The sequence below is a fragment of the Anomaloglossus baeobatrachus genome, chromosome 2, assembly GCF_048569485.1.
Source record: "Anomaloglossus baeobatrachus isolate aAnoBae1 chromosome 2, aAnoBae1.hap1, whole genome shotgun sequence".
NCBI classification, from domain to species: domain Eukaryota; kingdom Metazoa; phylum Chordata; class Amphibia; order Anura; family Aromobatidae; genus Anomaloglossus; species Anomaloglossus baeobatrachus.
The window spans coordinates 258,806,244-258,825,473 of record NC_134354.1 but is presented as its reverse complement, the minus strand read 5'-3'; the positions used below and the strand labels follow the sequence as shown (position 1 = coordinate 258,825,473).

Genomic DNA, 19,230 nt, shown 5'->3' with positions numbered 1-19,230 from the left:
AGATGGGGCGACAGCAGTGACTGATGGGGAGAGGGGAGCGGCAGATGCTGGGCGGTGGAGCAGCAGATGGGGCGAGAGCAGTGACTGATGGGGAGAGGGGAGCGGCAGATGCTGGGGCGGTGGAGCAGCAGATGGGGCGACAGCAGTGACTGATGGGGAGAGGGGAGCGGCAGATGCTGGGCGGTGGAGCAGCAGATGGGGCGAGAGCAGTAACTGATGGGGAGAGGGGAGCGGCAGATGCTGGGGCGGTGGAGCAGCAGATGGGGCGACAGCAGTGACTGATGGGGAGAGGGGACGGCAGATGCTGGGCGGTGGAGCAGCAGATGGGGCGACAGCAGTGACTGATTGGGAGAGGGGAGCGGCAGATGCTGGGGCGGTGGAGCAGCAGATGGGGCGACAGCAGTGACTGATGGGGAGAGGGGACGGCAGATGCTGGGGCGGTGGAGCGGCTGATGGGGAGAGTGCAGCGGCCGCCGTGACGCTCTCCTCCCGCTGCGCCACCCCCTGCATCTGACGCCGCTTGCTCTTACTGCTGAGTAGCGGCGTCACATGCAGGGGGAGAGTAGCGGCGTCAGATGCAGGGGCGCAGTGGGAGAGCAGGGGCGAAGCACATGGAGCAGGGCAGCGGTGGATCGGGGGCTGTGACTCACAGATGGGCGCCTGCAGGGATCGCTCTCCTCAGATTCCACGGAGGGAGAAGCTAAGGAGAGCGATCTCCTACAGCGAGCTCACCCGGTTCCAGAGGCACGGTGCTGCTTGGAGAAATCGGTCACAAGGCCGATCTCTCCAATCAGAGCTGGGGGCGGGTGCAGTAAAGCTCACTGAGCTCCAGCCAATGGCCAGTGCTGCAGCTGCACTGACATAGCTGGATTTCAATGCTTCAGCCATTTTCAATGGCTGAAACATAACACTGGCTGTGATTGGCTGACGAACGCCGTTCAGCCAATCACAGCCTCCGTAGGTCCGGGAAGGAGACACCACCCCTCCTGAGGTCAGGTACAAGTCCTCTCCTTCCCGAATCTACAGTTTTTTAAAACCGATCGCGGTGCCCGGTGCCGCGATTCCGCCATGACGGATCTAGCCGTCATGGGTCTTTAAGTACCAGGGTACCATGACGGCTAGATCCGTCAAAGGTCGTGAAGGGGTTAAAGTGTCTATTGAGAGAACACCACTGGTATGTATGTATCTTTGGATATGTGGAAGATTTGCTAACTAAACAAATGGATACAATGGCTGGTGCCCAAATGTTATATCTGGCTCGGAAGTTGATAGCCCAACATTGGCTGGACAGAAGAGGCCCCACTAGAAAGGAATACGTTAATAAAATTAATTAATTCATACATTTGAAGAAGAGGATATATAAAAGGAGGGGGGCTGTTAACATTTGATCAACTGTGGGCGGCATATATAGGCAAATCGGGGTTGGCATCCTGAGAATTGGTAGGTTTCAACTAAGACTGATCTGATAGGATACAAGGTCTTATACTTTGGAGATATTTCATTTATGATTAGTGGGATTTTAGATAGGGAATAGAATTAGGATAGAAAAGCTCTGTTATTAACAAAGTGGTTAAGCCCTGTTTTCCATTCGGTACTGAATGGAATGTAATTACGTTTTATCTCTGTTCAGTTGATAGCTAATTGGATGCTGTGACTTTTTTTTTTTTTTGGTATGTGTATGCTGTGATGTTCGATGTAAGAACGTCAATAAGAATTTTTTTTTTTTTACAAAAACCCTGTTTTAATATATAAATCTGGAAGTTGTGATGTCCATGTGTATTTAGCTCAACTGAGTTAACACATTGTAGGACCACCTTTCACTGCAATTACTGCTGCAAGTCTTTTGTGGTTTGTCTCTACCAACTTTGCACATCTAAAGGCTGACATTTTTTATCATTCTTTGCAAAATGGTTCTAGCTCAGTGAGACTGGATGGAGAGCGTCTGAACAGCAATTTTCAAGTCTAGTCACAGATTCTCAATGGGATTTAGATCTGGACTTTGACTAAGACACTAAGACACACACACACACACACACACACACACACACACACACACCTTTGAAAACCATGCACATAGTAGCTCTGGGAGTAAGTTTAGGTTCATTTTCCTACGTACAAGTTCGAAGAACTTGCACCCCAGTCGCATGTCTTTTGCAACCTATAACACTTTTTAATTCAGGATTGTCCAGTATTTAGCTCCATCTTCTTATTAACTCTGCCTAGCTTCTCTATTCATATTGAAGAATATAAATCGATAAAATGTGGTGATGTCATATCTAATATATAAAGCTAAATGTATGTGTGTGTATGTATGTACGTCCGCTAAAAAAATCCACACAGACATGCCATGTGACTCAGGGAACGTCATAGACTGTTGACAGGAAAATGTAAGCCCCCATGCTTTACAGTTACTATCGAAAAAACCTGCCTCCATTAAAATTAATGGAGCTGGGAGCTACAGATTATTAATAGGAGCTGTGATTGGTTGCTATAGGAAAAAAGGACATTAATAGTATAAGAAGCTTGTGTGTGAGGCATTATGATGTTGGTGGAGAGGCAGGCAGGCAGTAACAGAGACAGACATATACACACACACAAACACACACACAAAGAGATACAGAGAGGCAGAGAAAAAGAGACAGAGACAGACACACAGATACAGAGACAGGGAGAGAGACAGAGAAACAGTTACTATCCCGGGCAATGCCAGGTACTACAGCTAGTAGTTCATAAAGATGGACGGTGTGGAGTAAATATTGAATAGAAGACAGTGTGAAGGCAATGTAGCATAAGAGGAACAGTCCAAGTAGAAAAAAGTAGTAAATACAGCACATAAAAAAAACTTGTTTTTTATTTCAACATCATAAACATTTTTTTTCTGTTTTCACCTACAGAGATACAATAAAAAAAATGTCAGGATAGTCCCTTTATACATTTGTCTTAGATGATGATTCAGTCAGGTTATGACTAGGGCTGAGCGGATCCGGACTCTAAAAGTCCGGATCCGCACGGTTTCAATGACATCTAGGTGCCGGACGTGGGCCCGGGATTCCGGGTTTACGATCCAGATTCGGCATATAAAGTAAAATTAAACAAAACAAATAAGCGTCAGTTTCATACTTACTGAGACTCTGTGTCATGGCGGCACACTGCTTCCGGGTCATGCATTCACTTCCTGTACTGTGCATGCAATCACATAGCGTTCTGTGTTTTCCCCGCCCACCGGCCATCTTCTGATCTGTGATTGATTACAGGCTGACGCGCCCCCAGCCTGTGACAGTCTCTGCTGCAGTCATCGCTTATCCTGGCTCAGGCTACACTCAGAGCTGGCAGTTTTCTCTATGGCTGCTAGCTCCGAGATGTAGCAGAGCTGAATATGTCGTTGTGGGACCTTGTGTGGATTACGCCGAACCTGGAGGGCTGTGTTGGGGGGTTAATAAAGTGGCGCGTTTTGTATTTTATTTCACATAAAGGATTTTTCTGTGTGTCTGTGTTTATTTACAGCTTTGTGATGCAGGTATCTGATAGACGCCTATGCCATCACAAACCTAGGGTTTAGTAGCAGGTATGTGCCACTATTAACCCCTGCTATTACCCAGATTTGCATCGCATCAGGCCCGCGGGAAGGGCCAGTAATGCACCGGGATTGTCACATCTAATACATGCGGTAATACTGGGCAGCTGCAGGCTGAGAATATACCAGCCCCCAGCCGGCGTTATCATGGCTGGGGATGAAAATTGGGGCGGGCCGCACGGTCTTTTTTTGTTAAATTATTTAAAAATCGGGGCAAAAACAGCGAAAAAAAAAACCCGCAGCAAAAACTGCTGAAAAGAATGTGTCAAAACACTGCGGGTTTTTTTGCCAGATGTAGATTGGATGCATAGCTCATTGCATAGCTCATTCATTCTCTGGAGCTCACAGAGAACGGTCGTTCTCTATGGCCTCTCTCTGTGATATTCAGATGTAGCAGAGCTAAAGCGGCGTGGGACCTCGTGTGGATTATGTCGGACCTGGAGGGCTGTGTTGGGGGGTTAATAAAGTGGTGAATGAGGGCGCGTTTTGTACATTATTTCAAATAAAGGATTTTTCTGTGTGTCTATTTACACTCATTTACAGGTTTGTGATGCAGGTATCTGATAGACGCCTGTGCCATCACAAACATAGGGTTTAGTAGCAGCTGTGTGCTGTTATTAACCCCTGCTATTATCCCGATTGGCACCGCACCAGGCCACCGGGAAGGGCCAATATCGTACCGGGATTGTCACATCTAATAGATGCGGCAATACCGGGCGGCTGCGGGCTGAGAATACTAGCCCCCAGTCGGCGTTATCTTGGCTGGGAAAGAAAATTAGGGGGAACTGCACGTCATTTTTTTTTTTTATTATTTAAATAAAATCACTGGAATCACACTTGCAAGGGACTCACGCGAGTCTGCCATGGCATCACTCGGCAAAGCCTCGCACGTGTGACAGGATACACAGCACAGATACAGCCCAACAGCTGGGGCTGCAGCTGCGGGCTATATCTGTGCTGCCGATTTGTTTAATTTTTACCACGATACTGACCTGCAGACACTTGCACTGCTTTCCCCACCCACCGGCCATCCTGGCACCTGTGATTGGTTGCAGTCAGCTGACACGCTGCCACTCAGGGTGGGGGCGCGTCTAGCTGCAACCAATTCCACGCGCCGGTGGGCAGGCAAAACAATGAATATTGAATTGTCGGCTCCGGAAGGGAAAAGCGTGACCCGGAAGGAGTGTGCCGCCATGACAGCGCCTCGGTGAGTATACCGCGTGCGCTCCTACCCACTCCACAAACGTTTTTCATCTCCGAATTCCGGTCCGTATTGACTTATATGGGCACCGGATTCCGGAGTGGATCGGACTCTTTTTAAAATCTGGCAGTAATCCGCCGGTCCCGTTTTTTTGGGCGTTTGATCAGTTCTAGTGTTGGATTCATCAACGGTACTGGAGGTGGTAGTAGAGGGTCAGCTGTAATATATAGCCAACATCTGTGGATGGTGTGGTCTCTGATCCTGAGCCCCTTGTTTACATGTTTGGTGCACTGCATTAACCCCCAGGTGGCAGTGTCATATGTGTAACATAGATATCATTAATAAATTAAATAGTCTTTAATTGCATAAAACTGGAAAGTCTCAGAGTACAAACTTTTAAAACTGACAGCAAAGTGAGCCCTTCCTTAGTCATTGTAGTGTTTTTTTTCTTGTATGCAAAAAATGGTCAGTTTCATCAGTGTTTTTGATTAGGTTTAGTGAGTTTTTCTCTGATGAAAACAAACAAACATCACATGAATTTTGCCATCTCATAACATTTAGATATTGACCTGTACAAGCATTGTACAAAGTACTAGAATAGAGAACTATAGTGACTGCAAGTCTGTGCACGTAATATACTGTAATGTAAAATATTAAGAATATCTTCTAATGCAACTACACCAATAAATAACTTTTCTTTGCGAACAATTTAATGTGAGCATAATTAGGATACATTCTGTTGCCTTTTAAATATACAAATCAGGTAATTTCCTATAGCTGCAAAATAGATTTTACATGTTTTTTTTTTTTTTTTTAAAGACATTATCTAACAGATAAGGATATTAGGACACCTTGCAGCTCTTTACACTGTTATGTCTTTTTATGGATGTGCTCTTTGCATGGGCTTGTGAATTTCTTTCCCCACTAAGTGAGTAATTTGGAATAGGCCTGCCCAGGAAAAATCCTTCTGGCTCAGAGTCCGATGATGAACATGAAGTCTCCTCCTCCCCTTCCATAATTTGGCTGTATTCTGACAACCAGGATTTACTCGCCTCTGTCTCTGCACCTATAAATAGTTTTGGGAGCAGTTCTTGACACCTTGTGGCAGAACATGTTTTTCGGAGACCGGGTTTTATTTGCTTGTTGCTTGATCCAGTCATTGTTTTCCTGGTTGTGCAATGTATCGGAGGGCTGAAACCTGCAGCTGAAGCTCTTATCACATAGTTATGCTTGGAGGGAACATGAATTGTAGGACCAGATGACAAACAGTGTGGGGAGCAATAAAGATGGTCATCATGAATCACAGATTTTGACCTGTGGAGAGGTGTCCTGCAACTGGAGCAGCAAAAACAAGAGGGTATTGTATGCCAGTACTGCCCTTTTAATGTCACAAGTTCTCCATCAGGATCTGGAAGAGATAATGTAGATAACGTATGTATTCAATTTCAGTTTTTCAGGAACATACAATTCTAATTGTAAGGAATGAAAACATTATTACGGGAATTGTGAAATAGTAGACACTAATATCACAAATACTTCATAGTAAAAATAGATTTTTGTGCACTAGTGGACTGACATGCTCAAATATATGTTTAATCTATCTATTTACACACCATGTATATGGCTAGAAGATTTATTGATATATTATACATAAAACACAATAGCACCATTAGTTATATATACACTATTCACAAAAAGTTAGGGATATTTGGCTTTTGGGTAAAATATCTGGAAAATGTAAAAAGTTCAAGCAATAATGGTTTTATTAGAGAAAGTAGGGCATTCACCGTATTTTTCAGATTATAAAACGCACCCCAAAATTAGTGGAGGAAAGAGGAAGAAAATAAATAAAAATTTTATGTAAAAATAAGGCGAATGTAGCTTATCAGGGGGCGGGGGTGGGCATTGGAGCTGGGTCATAGGAAACTGGCGGCAAACGCCATTTATCTTCGGGTGATGGACTTCAGGAAATGGTGGAGGCGGCGCATACGCAAATTAAGATTTCAGCCCCCAGAGATCTCAATAAGCACATGCGCCGCCTCTGCCACTACTTTCCTGAGGTCCATTGCATCCATCGCAGGGAGATTAAAAAGGCACCTGCCTTGCGCTACCAGTACACAGCCTCCTCCCAGCTGAGGGCTAGCAGCATCACCCCACTAGTTCCGCCACTAGCTCCCTAGGACTTCCGCTCCACCGTTCCCACCGGTAAAGTACATTCGGCTTAACAGACGCCCCCCCGATTTTCCCCCAAATTTTATTATAAATCCGGTAAGTAAAAGCTTGCAATGGTGATTTTCTCATCTCAAACAATTTATTGAAAGAAACCCCCCTCCCATTATCCTAAAAATGGGAATGTCAAACTTGTCATGTGGCCTTGAGCATCAATTACAGCTTGACAATGGTCTCTCATGGTGTTCACAATTATAGTTGTCGTCTACTGAGGCCTGGCATCCCACTCTTCTTGAAGCGCAGCCCTCAGGTCATTGTGGTTCTAGGGTACGAGAGTTACGAGCCTATACACAGCGACTCAGCTAATCCCATAGATTTTCTATGGAATTCAGGTCTGGTGAAAGAGTAAGCCACTGCATTTAAGATACCCCAGTTTCCAGTAGCTGCTCCCTAATGATGCAATTTCGATGAGTTGGAGCATTGTCATTCATATAGATGAAATTAGGCTTGTGTTAATGTAGAGACACAATGACTGGATTACTAATGTTATTCATAGAATGGTACAGATGGAAGGGACCTGAAGGGCCATTGGGTCCAACCCCCTGCAAGTGCAGGTTTTCATAATCATCCCAGCTATGTGTTTATCCAACTTCCGCTTGAAGACTTCCATTGATGGAAAGCTCACTACCACCCGTGGTAGCCTGTTCCACTCTCTGACTGCCCTCACTGTCAAAAAGTTTTTCCTAAATGTCTAATCTGAATCTCATTTCTTTTAGTTTCTTGTAATTCCTTGTGCTAATGAGAATAGGGTGTGTTATGATCCGATGTTCAATGACTACCATGAACACAATTCACCAGAGTCGTAGGTAATACAGTACCGACCGCAAGCCCTGAACTTAACACCACACTAGAAGTAGCTGGGCAGCATGCCTAACAACCTAGATGCCTAAAACCCAGCCGGAGGACTACATAACCTACAAGGCAAAAAGTGAAAAACTATCTTGCCTCAGAGCAGATTTCCACAAAGAAAATAGGCAGCCTCCCACATGTACAGACTGTGAGCAACGATGAAAAGACATACACAGTAAGAGCAAGATGGAGTAAAGAGAGGCCACACTATACTAAATGCGAAAGACAGGATAGGGAACTCTTGCGGTAGGCATAAAAAACCCTATAAAAACTTCCTACACGGAATGTGCAAATAAGAAGAGTAATCTAAAAGGTGGCTTTACACACTGCAACATCGCAAACGACATCGCTGTAACGTCACCGGTTTTGTGACGTTATAGCGACCTCCCCAGCGACATTGCAGTGTGTGAAACACATCGGCGACCTGGCCCCTGCTGTGAAGTTGCTGATCACTACAAATCGTTCAGGACCATTCTTTGGTCCTTTGTTTCCCACTGTGCAGCATGATCGCTAGAAAGTTTCAGTGTGTAAAGGGGACTTTACAGCGACTTCGTTAGCGACTTCACTTTCAAAAAGCTACTTTACAACGTCCCCAATGACTAGCGAGGTCGTTCTGCAGGTCCGGATCGCTGTTGCGTCGTTGGCCAGGTCTGCCTGTTTGACAGCTCACCAGCGACTCACCAGAGACTTTGTAGCGATCCCGGCCATGTTGGGATCGCTGGTGGGATCGCTAGAAAGTCTCAGTGTGGAAAGGGGCCTTAACACTCGCATGTTCACAATCCGTACAAGACTCTGGTAGGAAAAAAATAGGAATTACCCTGCCGACTAACCCTTGCTAAGACTAATAGCATAAACAGACTAGGAAGATAAATCTTCCTTATCTGAAGGCACAAACAAAACAGGATTCAATACAAAAAACCTTCAGAGATAATTCACAGAAGCAATAAGGAAATAACACACAAAAAGTATGAAGCAAAACCAAAAACTTAGCTTAGCTTGATAGCGGGGAATCCAGGAGGACAAGAAACAGATTCCTATAGTCTCAGGAATTTCAGACAACTGGCAAAGACAAACAGCCAGCACACGCCTATATTCAAAATCAAGGTTTGAGCTGCCAACCAGGTGAGTAGAACAGAGGAACATAATCCAACCCACTAACATCAATGACCACAGGAGGGAGTCCAAGAGCGGAGCTCCACCAGACAGTATTCACAACAAAGGTAGTTCCCTCTGCACTGTGACCATTCAGATATTTGTAGACCGCTATTAAGTTTCCTCTTCGCGTTCTCTTTTTTGCAAACTACAAAAACTCCTAGTTCTTTTAGCTGGTCTTCATAGGACATGGTTTGCAGACCTTCTACCATGTTGGTTGCTCTTCTCTGGACTTGCTCCAATATATCGATGTCTTTCTTGAATTGGGGCGTACAGAACTGTACACAGTATTCCAGGTGTGCTCTGACCAAAGCAGAGTATAGGGGAATAATTACCTCTCAAGTAGTAGAGGCTTGTCACTATACCATTCACAAAGTGTAGGACAGTTCTGTATACACCAGACACTCCTGCTCACATTAAACACTACCACATAAAGGTTCGTCTGGTGACAAGTTTCAAATGCATAGTGCTCTCCTTGATGTCTCCAACATAGTTACCAGCCATCATTTCTGCTCAGCAGGAATAAACCTTCATCAGTGAATAAAACAGAGGCCCACTGGTCACTCGTCCAGCAAGACTATGATGCCTGTGCTTGGTGGTGTGGTCAGGTACTCATGCAGATAGCCTAGAACACAGAAGAAGCTGATGGAAATGGTTTTGAATAGTCTGACATGACACTTGGGTGTCTCTCACTTCCCTTAAAATGTGCCTGGAGTTGTGTGGCATTCATTATCTGGTTCCAAAGGGCATTGTTCACAATTAAGCAGTCATCAGTGTGGGAAATGGTCAAAGGACGTCCACTTCTATGCCTTTCTGTGACTCCTCCAGTTCTTCTGTTGCAAGCTGCTGATGACACTCTAAAGCTCAGTGACCACTTCTGTCTGAAAAGATCCTACTTGAAGCCACGCTATGGCGAAATACTGTTGATCAATTGTTAGGTGTCTTTTTGGTCTCAAGATGTCAAGATGTGAACAGCATGAGGAGGAGGACTGATTAAATACCAATTCTAATTGAACCCCAAAATTTATTTGGCGATTCATAGCTCAAACAACTGTTGTGAAATTTGCGATAAAGCTCCACGTTAGAGAACATAAAGTTGTGCAAAAAGTACTGAAACACGTAAGTTAGACTTGTGCATGCAAAAATTTAGAGATCACCTGAAAATGTTAGAGTGCACTTAAGTCCTGAGGTTTCACTAGGAAGCCGAATATCCCTAACTTTTTGTGAGCAGTGTAGAATGAAAACCTTTTTTATTGGCATGAAAACTTACCAACAGGCTCACCACATGCTTTGCAACTTTCAGCATGAAGACGCTGGAAACAGTTACTGCAGAAAGGTCTTCCACATTTCATAATATATCGACTTCCACCCAATGCGATGTCACACTCCCAGCAACAGAAGTGTTCCACATGCCAGCAGAGTCCTTCAGCTATGGTACATCTCTCTGACATAATCAGCTAAAACAGAAAAAAACCATAACATTCAACTAGTGAAAAAAGGTGTTCAATACAATAATCCTCACAGAGGAGCAAATGGTATGCTGTACTACAGCTAAAGACAAGAATGCACTTTAAAAAAAACATTGGAGAAAGTGCGTGAGAAGGCAGGCAAGTGTTTTTGCTAAAAGTTTTCTTAAAAGGGTTGCCACGAAACAAAATACATTTTAATTAACACATCTTTGAATAATAAATGCTAGAACTGGATATGTAAAAAAAAAAATAAAAAAACAATATCACATTTAGAGCTCATTCAGTTGACTATTCAGTTTGTCCTGTTCAGTTCCTCTTTTTTTGCGGACATACTGACAAGACCATCTTTTCAATGTCTTCTGTGTAGTATCGGATGGCACACGGAAGCACTTCCGTTTGTCATCAGTTCATACAGAAAAAAACAAAACATTGGTGTCTGTATGTCCGTTCCGTTATTATGGAACATGTCCTATTCTGTTCCGTAATCACTCACGGACTGTGACACAATACAAGTCAATGGGTCCGCAAAATCCCTGGAAGCCACATGGAAGCATTTCCATGTGACTTCCGTCGGGTTCCCCTGCAGTCTGTCCCCCATTCTCATGCCAGCCTCGCAGCTGCTCGCACTGCAGTGTGTCAGCATCTGCCCGCACAGCAGTGCTGGATATAGAAGCTGTGGAGAAGGAGCACAATAATCAGACAAAACACCAAAGATTGATAAATGGGTAAACTCACCTATAGGGGTTGTGTCAGTCACAACTCCTATACTTGCGTAGTCGCAAGGTGAAAACAGCTGCAGCCCCGAAGTATTCAGAAGGAGATATATAATGAAAACAGGGTGTCACGCTGCGCTTATCACCATTCAGACCGAATAAATTATTCCATTTCTGTATTGAAATTGGCAAGTACAGGTTAGTGCGTTTCAGATGTCGCAGCCCCCTTCCTCAGGGCTGACAGCAATGACAAGGATAATCGGTTATCATGAGAGATAAGCCGGTATAAATACCCATGGATACAGACGTCATAGGACCGCATGGTACAGGAGTGTATTTTCAAATAAGAAATTTGTCTGTTTTTTTTATTACTGACTTGGTTAGTGATGTCAGGTATTTGATAGCCGCTGTGACATCCATAACCCCAGGGCTTGATAGCAGGTGACATTACACAGCTGGTATCAACCCCATATATTACCCTATTTGTCACCGCACCAGGGCAACAGGATGAGCTGGGAAGAAGCACCAGGTTTGGGGCAGCTAATGGATGCGCCACTTCTGCGGCGGCTGCGGCTTGCTATTTTTAGGCTGGGGAGAGTCTAATAACCGTGGATCTACCTAGTCTGAGAATATCTTGACTGGTGATCTAATCTGGGGGAACTACATGTTTTTTGTTTTAAATAATTTAATTTAAAATAACAGCGTGGGGTGCCCTCTGATTTGGATTTGGATTACCAGCCAAGGTGAAGCTGCCAGCAGTGAGCCGTCTGCTTTACCCTTGCTGGCTAAAAACAAAATAGGGGGACCCCACGTAGATTTTTTTTTAATCATTTGTTTTTTGGCTAAGTAGAAGGCTAAACACCCTTTAGTGCCACATGAAAGGCGCTAAAGGGTGCAAACTTACAAAATGCAGGGGAGTGGGACATTACACTATGTTCCAAATTATTTTGCAAATTGAATTTAAAAGAGTCATAGTATTTTATTTTTTTTTCTTTCAATGAAACATCATTGACGGTATTGTGTCTCAGGGTTCTTTGTATCACTGAAATCAATCTCAGATACCTGAGATATTTTTTTTTTAAATCAGATATTTCGCAGTCCCCTTCCCCCCCCCCCTGAATTATCCCCCAACTTATCAAAAATGAATATTTTATTATATAACATCAGAATCATGTCTCCTTAAATAAAAATAAAGTAGATATATAAGAGAGTTACTAAATTTTTTGGTGTTTTTTGTCTGCTATCTTGCTTTACTGCAAGTTGGGGGTGCAGCCCTCCTTATACTGAGGCTGAACAACCAATTGCTTCCCACTTTGTTGTGTATTTAATCTGGGACCCAGCTGACCACTTGTTACCATCCACATTGGAGTTTTGATAGACACAAGTCAGGTATATATAATTGTTTTAACTTTAGTTGGTTAGGGACCATCCCAGATGGGTACACCGTGACGAGGTGGGACGGCTTCTTACGTTTTTGCAAAAATGTATATACTAAGTACCCTGTTATTAAGCACTTGCATTTTATTCATTATTATTCAGGGTATTTTTCATACAATTTTTCTCTTTGTTTTTTTAAATGTGCTACATGTAGATAAGAATTCTCTTTAATTCAATGAAGGTATACTCATATGAGTCCTAATCGGAATCTCTGTAGCTCTCTGGAAGCAAGGCCCGAGCTGTCTATCCAGGGCGCCCAAACCTTTTCAAATTTTCCGATACAGCCTCTTTTCAAGCAAATTGCAAATTTCCATGTTAATCATCCAATTCACTTTACTACATAGAAAAGTAGAATGGAAAGGCACTCCGGAGTTTTCTGATGTGATTTTTGGACACTATAAACTTGATAAGATATGTGGATGATGTCATAATTATCCAGGACGGCTCAGAGGAGATTTTTAAATCATTTGTTTCCTATTTAAACTCAGTGAACAATTACAATATGTTCTTCACCTATGTGTTTAGAAGTGATTCCATTGAATTTTTGGATGTTAAATTAACATCTAAAGAAGGTAGAATAGAATGTGAATTGTTCAGGAAACCGACATCAGTTAACATGTTGTTGCACTATAATAGTGCACATCCAGCACACATAAAAAAAAAAATCTATCCCTTATGGGCAATTTGTGCGTTTAAATAGGATAACGAATAATGCACTGAAATTAAATTAAACAAACAAAGGATTTGAGGATGCGATTTTCAGAACGGGGTTATCCATTGAAAGATATTGATAATGCACAGAAGCGGGCACAAATGAACTAATCAGTTAAAAAAACCTTCTAATAATGATCAGGAAAAAGAAAAAACATCTAGATTTGTCTTTAATTTCAAATATGGTCCAATGGACAAAACAATTAGAACGATAATTAATAAAAACTGTTTTTTGTTAGAAAGAGACAACGATTTAGGAGAAATTGCTAAGCAAAGACCTATTATAGCTTACAGAAGGTGTAAAAATCTAGAGGATGAGTTAGTTCATAAAAGATACCTTCCCCCTAAAACGTGGCTATATACTAGGGGTCACACAGGGAATCATAAATGTGGAAGTTGCTCCTTCTGCAAATTCCACCTGACAGAAAAATCCCTAAAGATAGGAGATACATGGCACACAACAAAACACCTAATTACCTACAGAACAAAAATGGTTGTCTATATTATTTTTTTCCCTTGCGGGATGTATTATATTGGCAAAACCATCCACCCACTATTTGTCCGCTTTAGGGAACATTGGAACTGTATTATCACAGGGGTAGGTGCGACTAAAATGATCAAGCATGTCAGAGAGGTACACAATACAGACCGCAATGTGTTAAAATTTGCTGGGCTAGAGAAAGTTGAACTCACAGCAGGAGGAGGAGACACTCATAAGATCTTGCTACAAAAAGAATCACAGTATATCATTAAATGCATTGGGCCCGTTGGGATTTAATGAAAAAAATGATCTGCTAGTTTGTTCGTAAAGTAGACTCCCCATATACATGCCGTATAAATAAGTAATAGGCTCTTCTGTTATTTTCCTTTGTTTTTAACATTGTTTTTAAATCATGTGATGTCGGCTATGGTAACCGGATGGTTAAATAGAACAAGAAATGGCATCACAGTGTGTGGACCTGCAGAAGCGTCGTATAGAGACGCGAAACGGTCGTCGTCCGACGTGCCTCGTGCACCCCCCTCCCCCATTTCCTACACTGTTTTATCTAATGATGGAATAAAGGATTTTTGGACACTATAAACTCAGTGAGTGCCTTTCCATTCCACTTTTATGTTCTACAAGTGTTTTTCTTGTGAAAAGAGCACCACGTTTTTTCCCTCTCATGAGCCAGTACTTAATGGACTGATTCTGTGTATATGACTTCAGAATGCAGACCATTAACCACTGAATGTGGATAGTGCCCAGTATTTCTCTCGGTTTTATCACAATCCACCTAACTAATATATTCCGAAATGGAGGGAGTCTGATCAGATACCTGAGATAATTAGTTTGTCAGGTGAGCCCAATAAAAGGAAAACTGGATGTTCCACAATATTAAGCAGCCAGTTTTCAAGTAACATGGGAAAGAAAAATGATCTCTCTGCTGCCGAAAAGCATCAAATAGTGCAATGCCCTGGACAAGGGATGAAAACATTAGATATTTCATGAAAACTTAAGTGTGATCATTGTACTGTGAAGAGATTTGTGGCTGATTCAGAGCACATACGTGTTTGTGTTGATAAAGGCAGAATGAGGAAGGTTTCTTCCAGGCAAGTTCATTGGATTAAGAGAGCAGCTGCTAAAAAAACATTACAAACAGATATTTGAAGCTGCTGGTGCCTCTGGAGTCCATCGAACCTCAAAGTGTAGGATCCGTCAAAGGCTTGCTGTGGTGCATAAACCTACTATTTGGCCACCCCTAACCAGTGCTCACAAGCAGAAATTATTGCAGTGGGCCCAGACATGCATGAAGACTAATTTTCAAACAGTCTTGTTTACAGATGAGTGTCGAGCAACCCTGGATGGTCCAAATGGATGGAGTAGTGGATGGCCACCATGTCCCAACAAGGCTACGATGTCAGCAAGGAGGTGGAGGAGTCATGTTTTGGGCTGGAATCATGGGGAGACATCTGGTAGGCCCCTTTAGGGTTCCTGAATGACCTCTGCAAAGTAAACAGAGTTTCTGACTAACAACTTTCTTCCATCGTACAAACAGCAGAAATGTGCCTTCAGGAGCAAAATCAGTGCATTGTCATGCATGAAGATATCTCATGCTGCAAAGAATACCTTTGTGTCATTGGCTGCTATGGGCATAAAAAGAGATAAACTCATGGTGTGGCCACCATCTTCCCCTAACCTCAACCCTATAGAGAAGGTTTGGAGTATCAGCAAGCAAAAGATCTATGAGGGTGGGAGGCAGTTCACATCAAAACAGCAGCTCTGGGAGGCTATTCTGACATGCAATGAAATTCAAGCAGAAACTCTCCAAAAACTCACAAGTTCAATGGATGCAAGAATTGTGAAGGTAATATCAAAGAAGGTTTCCTATGGTAACGTGTAACTTGGCCTGTTAGGATGTTTTGGATTTAAATAGATTTTAATTTCAATGAATGTGACCTTCTAATGCTGCAAATTCCACAAATGAGCATTTTGAGTTCTTTAAAACATAAAATGTTTAGAAACTCTATTGTGCCTAATAATTTGAAACAGTACATTTTGATTTTTTTTTAATTTTGAAGAATATATTATATATATTGGGAGGTTTCTTCAATAAAATTCGATGTATACTCTAACGGGAGATGACTTATTAGATTGACTCATTTGCACCGACCATTTAGGAAAATCATAGAAAAATATCATTTGCATAATAATTTGGAACATGGTATATATGTCTTTCTCATTATTTATGATGAGTGCTGACATCATGAGGTTAGGCAAGTAAATTACCTGCGGTGATGAGGTCCACTAAACCCGTGACGTCAGTGCTCGTTACTGAGCTCCATGGTCTGCCGCATCACATTAAGTATCGCGGGCGGTGACGTTGTTCAGGTGATATGCGGTCACAGCTGGGAGTCCTCCACCGGTGACCGAAAAATCACCTGAGTGACGTCTCCGCTGACCGCATGGCTCATTTCACTTGTGGCCTGACTCTCACAGCAGGTGGTCATGTTCTTTGGCTCGTGCTGTGAGATTCAGATGTAGCAGTGCTGGAATCATCGTGGGACCTAGTGTGGATTACGTTGGACCTGGAGGAGTGTTTGGGGTGTTAATAAAGTGGTGAAATAGGGTGGCTTTTTTATCTTTATTTGAAATAAAGTATTTTTTAGGTGTTTTGTGTTTATTTACTTTCACTTTCAGATTAGTGATGAGCAGGTGTCTCAGACACCTGCCATCACTAATATAGGACTTCGTGGCAGCTATGGGCTGCTATTAACTCCTTATTACCTCGATTGCCACCGCACCCGGTTAGTTGGAAAGAGCTGGGTAAAGTCCCAGGACTCTCGCATCTAACGGATGCAGCAATTACGGGTGGCTGTTGGCTGATATTTTTAGGCTGGGTGGCTCCCAATAATATGGGTCTCCCCAGCCTGAGAATACCAGCCCCCAGCTGTGATGCTTTATCTTAGCTGGGTATAAAAATTGGGGGTATCACACGCTGTTCCTTTTTTTTTTAATAATAATTATTTATGTTACTGTACGATATAGACCCGCCCACCGGTGGCTGTGATTGGTTGTCAGACAGCTGTCACTCAGCATGGGAGCGCCCCAATGCAACCAATCACAGGCACTGGTGAGCAAGGGAAGCAGTGAATATGTATGAGCCTAATGAGCGTCCGGCTCAGGAAGAAGAAACAGCTGCCGCAGGAGCAGCCCTCATGTGAACCGCCCCGGTGATCGGTGAGTATGTAGTGCTTGCTTCTACCCCTTTGCACCGGATTCTGTTCCCCATAGACTTTATATAGGGACGAGCATCTGGCCAGATACCGCGGACTGTAATGCTTCTTCCGTTTTTCTTTTGCAGTCCGCAAAGTTTGGACACACCTCATTATAAAGAGTTTTCTTTATTTTCATGACTCTGAAAATTGTAAATTCACATTGAAGGCATCAAAACTATAAATTAACATATGTGGAATGAAATACTTAACAAAAAAGTGTGAAACTGAAAATATGTCTTATATTCTAGGTTCTTCAAAGTAGCCACCTTTTGCTTTGATTACTGCTTTGCACACTCTTGGCATTCTCTTGATGAGCTTCAAGAGGTAGTCACCAGAAATAGTCTTCCAACAATCTTGAAGGAGTTCCCAGAAATGCTTAGCACTTGTTGGCCCTTTTGCCTTCACTCTGCGGTCCAGCTAACCCCAAACCATCTCGATTGGGTTCAGTTCTGGTGACTGGAGGCCAGGTCATCTGGCGTAGCACCCCATCACTCTCCTTGTTAGTCAAATAGCCCTTACCCAGCCTGGAGGTGTGTTTGGGATCATTGTCCTGTTTAAAAATAAATGATGATCCAACTAAACGCAAACTGCATGGAATAGCATACTGTTGCAAGATGCTGTGGTAGCCATGCTGGTTCAGTATGCCTTCAATTTTGAATAAATCCCCAACAGTGTCACCAGCAAAGCACCCCCACACCATCACACCTCCTCCTCCATGATTCACGGTGGGAACCAGGCATGTAGAGTCCATCCGTTCACCTTTTCTGCGTCGCACAAAAACACGGTGGTTGGATCCAAAGATCTCAAATTTGGACTCATCAGACCAAGGCACAGATTTCCACTGGTCTAATATCCATTCCTTGTTTTCTTTAGCCCAAACAAGTCTCTTCTGCTTGTTGCCTGTCCTTAGCAGTGGTTTCCTAGCAGCTATTTTACCATGTTGGCCTGCTGCATAAAGTCTCCTCTTAACAGTTGTTCTAGAGAGGTGTCTGCTGCTAGAACTCTGTGTGGCATTGACCTGGTCTCTAATCTGAGCTGCTGTTAACCTGCAATTTCTGAGGCTGGTGACGCTGATAAACTTATCCTCTGCAGCAGAGGTGACTCTTGGTCTTCCCTTCCTGGGGAAGTCCTGATGTGAGCCAGTTTCTTTGTAGCGTTTGATGGTTTTTTGCCACTGCACTTGGGGACACTTTCAAAGTTTTCCCAATTATTCGGACTGACTGACCTTCATTTCTTAAAGTAATGATGGCCACTCGTTTTTCTTTACTTAAAATTTGTATTATAGCAAGAAAAACGCAGCTAACAGTCTATTCAGTAGGACTATCAGCTGTGTATCCACCACACTTCTGCACAACACAACTGATGGTCCCAACCCCATTTATAAGGCAAGAAATCTCACTTATTAAACCTGACAGGGCACACCTGTGAAGTGAAAACCCTTTCCGGTGACTACCTCTTGAAACTCCATTTTCTGGAGCGGCTGTGGACTGCAATTTACAGCAGGGAGGAGGGGGGGCAGAAAGCTTGGGCGAACCTGCACTGTGGATTCCAATCCCCAGCTGCTTAGTTGGACCTGGTTGGACACAAAAATTGGGCGAAGCCCATGTCGTGGTTTTTTTTTTTTAATTATGTCATGAAATAATTAAAAAAAGGGCTTCCCTATATTTTTGGTTCCCAGCTGGGTACAAATAGGCAGCTTTGGGTTGGGGGCAGCCCGTGTCTGCCTACTGTACCTGGCTAGCATACAAAACTATGGCAAAGTCCATGTCATTTTTTTTTTTTAGTTTTTTTTTTTAGCTTTTTGGCAAAAAAAAAAAAAAAAAAAAAAAAAAAAAAAAAAAAATGGGCTTCCCTTTATTTTAATTGCCTGACATCACAGTACTGTAAAAATAAATATATCATTAAAAAAAAATGACGTAGCGCTCCGCTGTATTTTTGATTCTCAGCACAGATAAAGTGGACGGCTAGGGGCTGCCACCCCCATCTGCCCGATTTACCTTGGCTGGCAATCAAAACACAGGGAAGCCCATACATTTTTTTTATTTAAAAAGATTGAAAAAAAAAAAAAAAAAAAAATGTGTGGGCTCCCGCCGTATTTTGATCGCCAGTCAGGTAAAACCAGGCAGCTGGGGGCTTTGC

General features: G+C 43.0%; 1 protein-coding gene across 1 annotated transcript in view; it reads right to left on the bottom strand.

Moving 5' to 3' along the window:
* Positions 1–2,833: 2,833 nt before the first annotated feature.
* Positions 2,834–19,230, bottom strand: part of PRICKLE4 (prickle planar cell polarity protein 4) — a 113,602-nt gene continuing 97,205 nt past the window's right edge. The window contains exons 6-7 of the mRNA XM_075335782.1: positions 10,276–10,462; positions 2,834–6,183 (exon numbers count right to left, since the gene is read on the bottom strand). Of these exons, the coding sequence (XP_075191897.1) occupies positions 5,618–6,183; positions 10,276–10,462 (753 nt within the window). The 3' untranslated portion in view covers positions 2,834–5,617. The remainder of the gene's footprint in view (positions 6,184–10,275; positions 10,463–19,230) is intronic.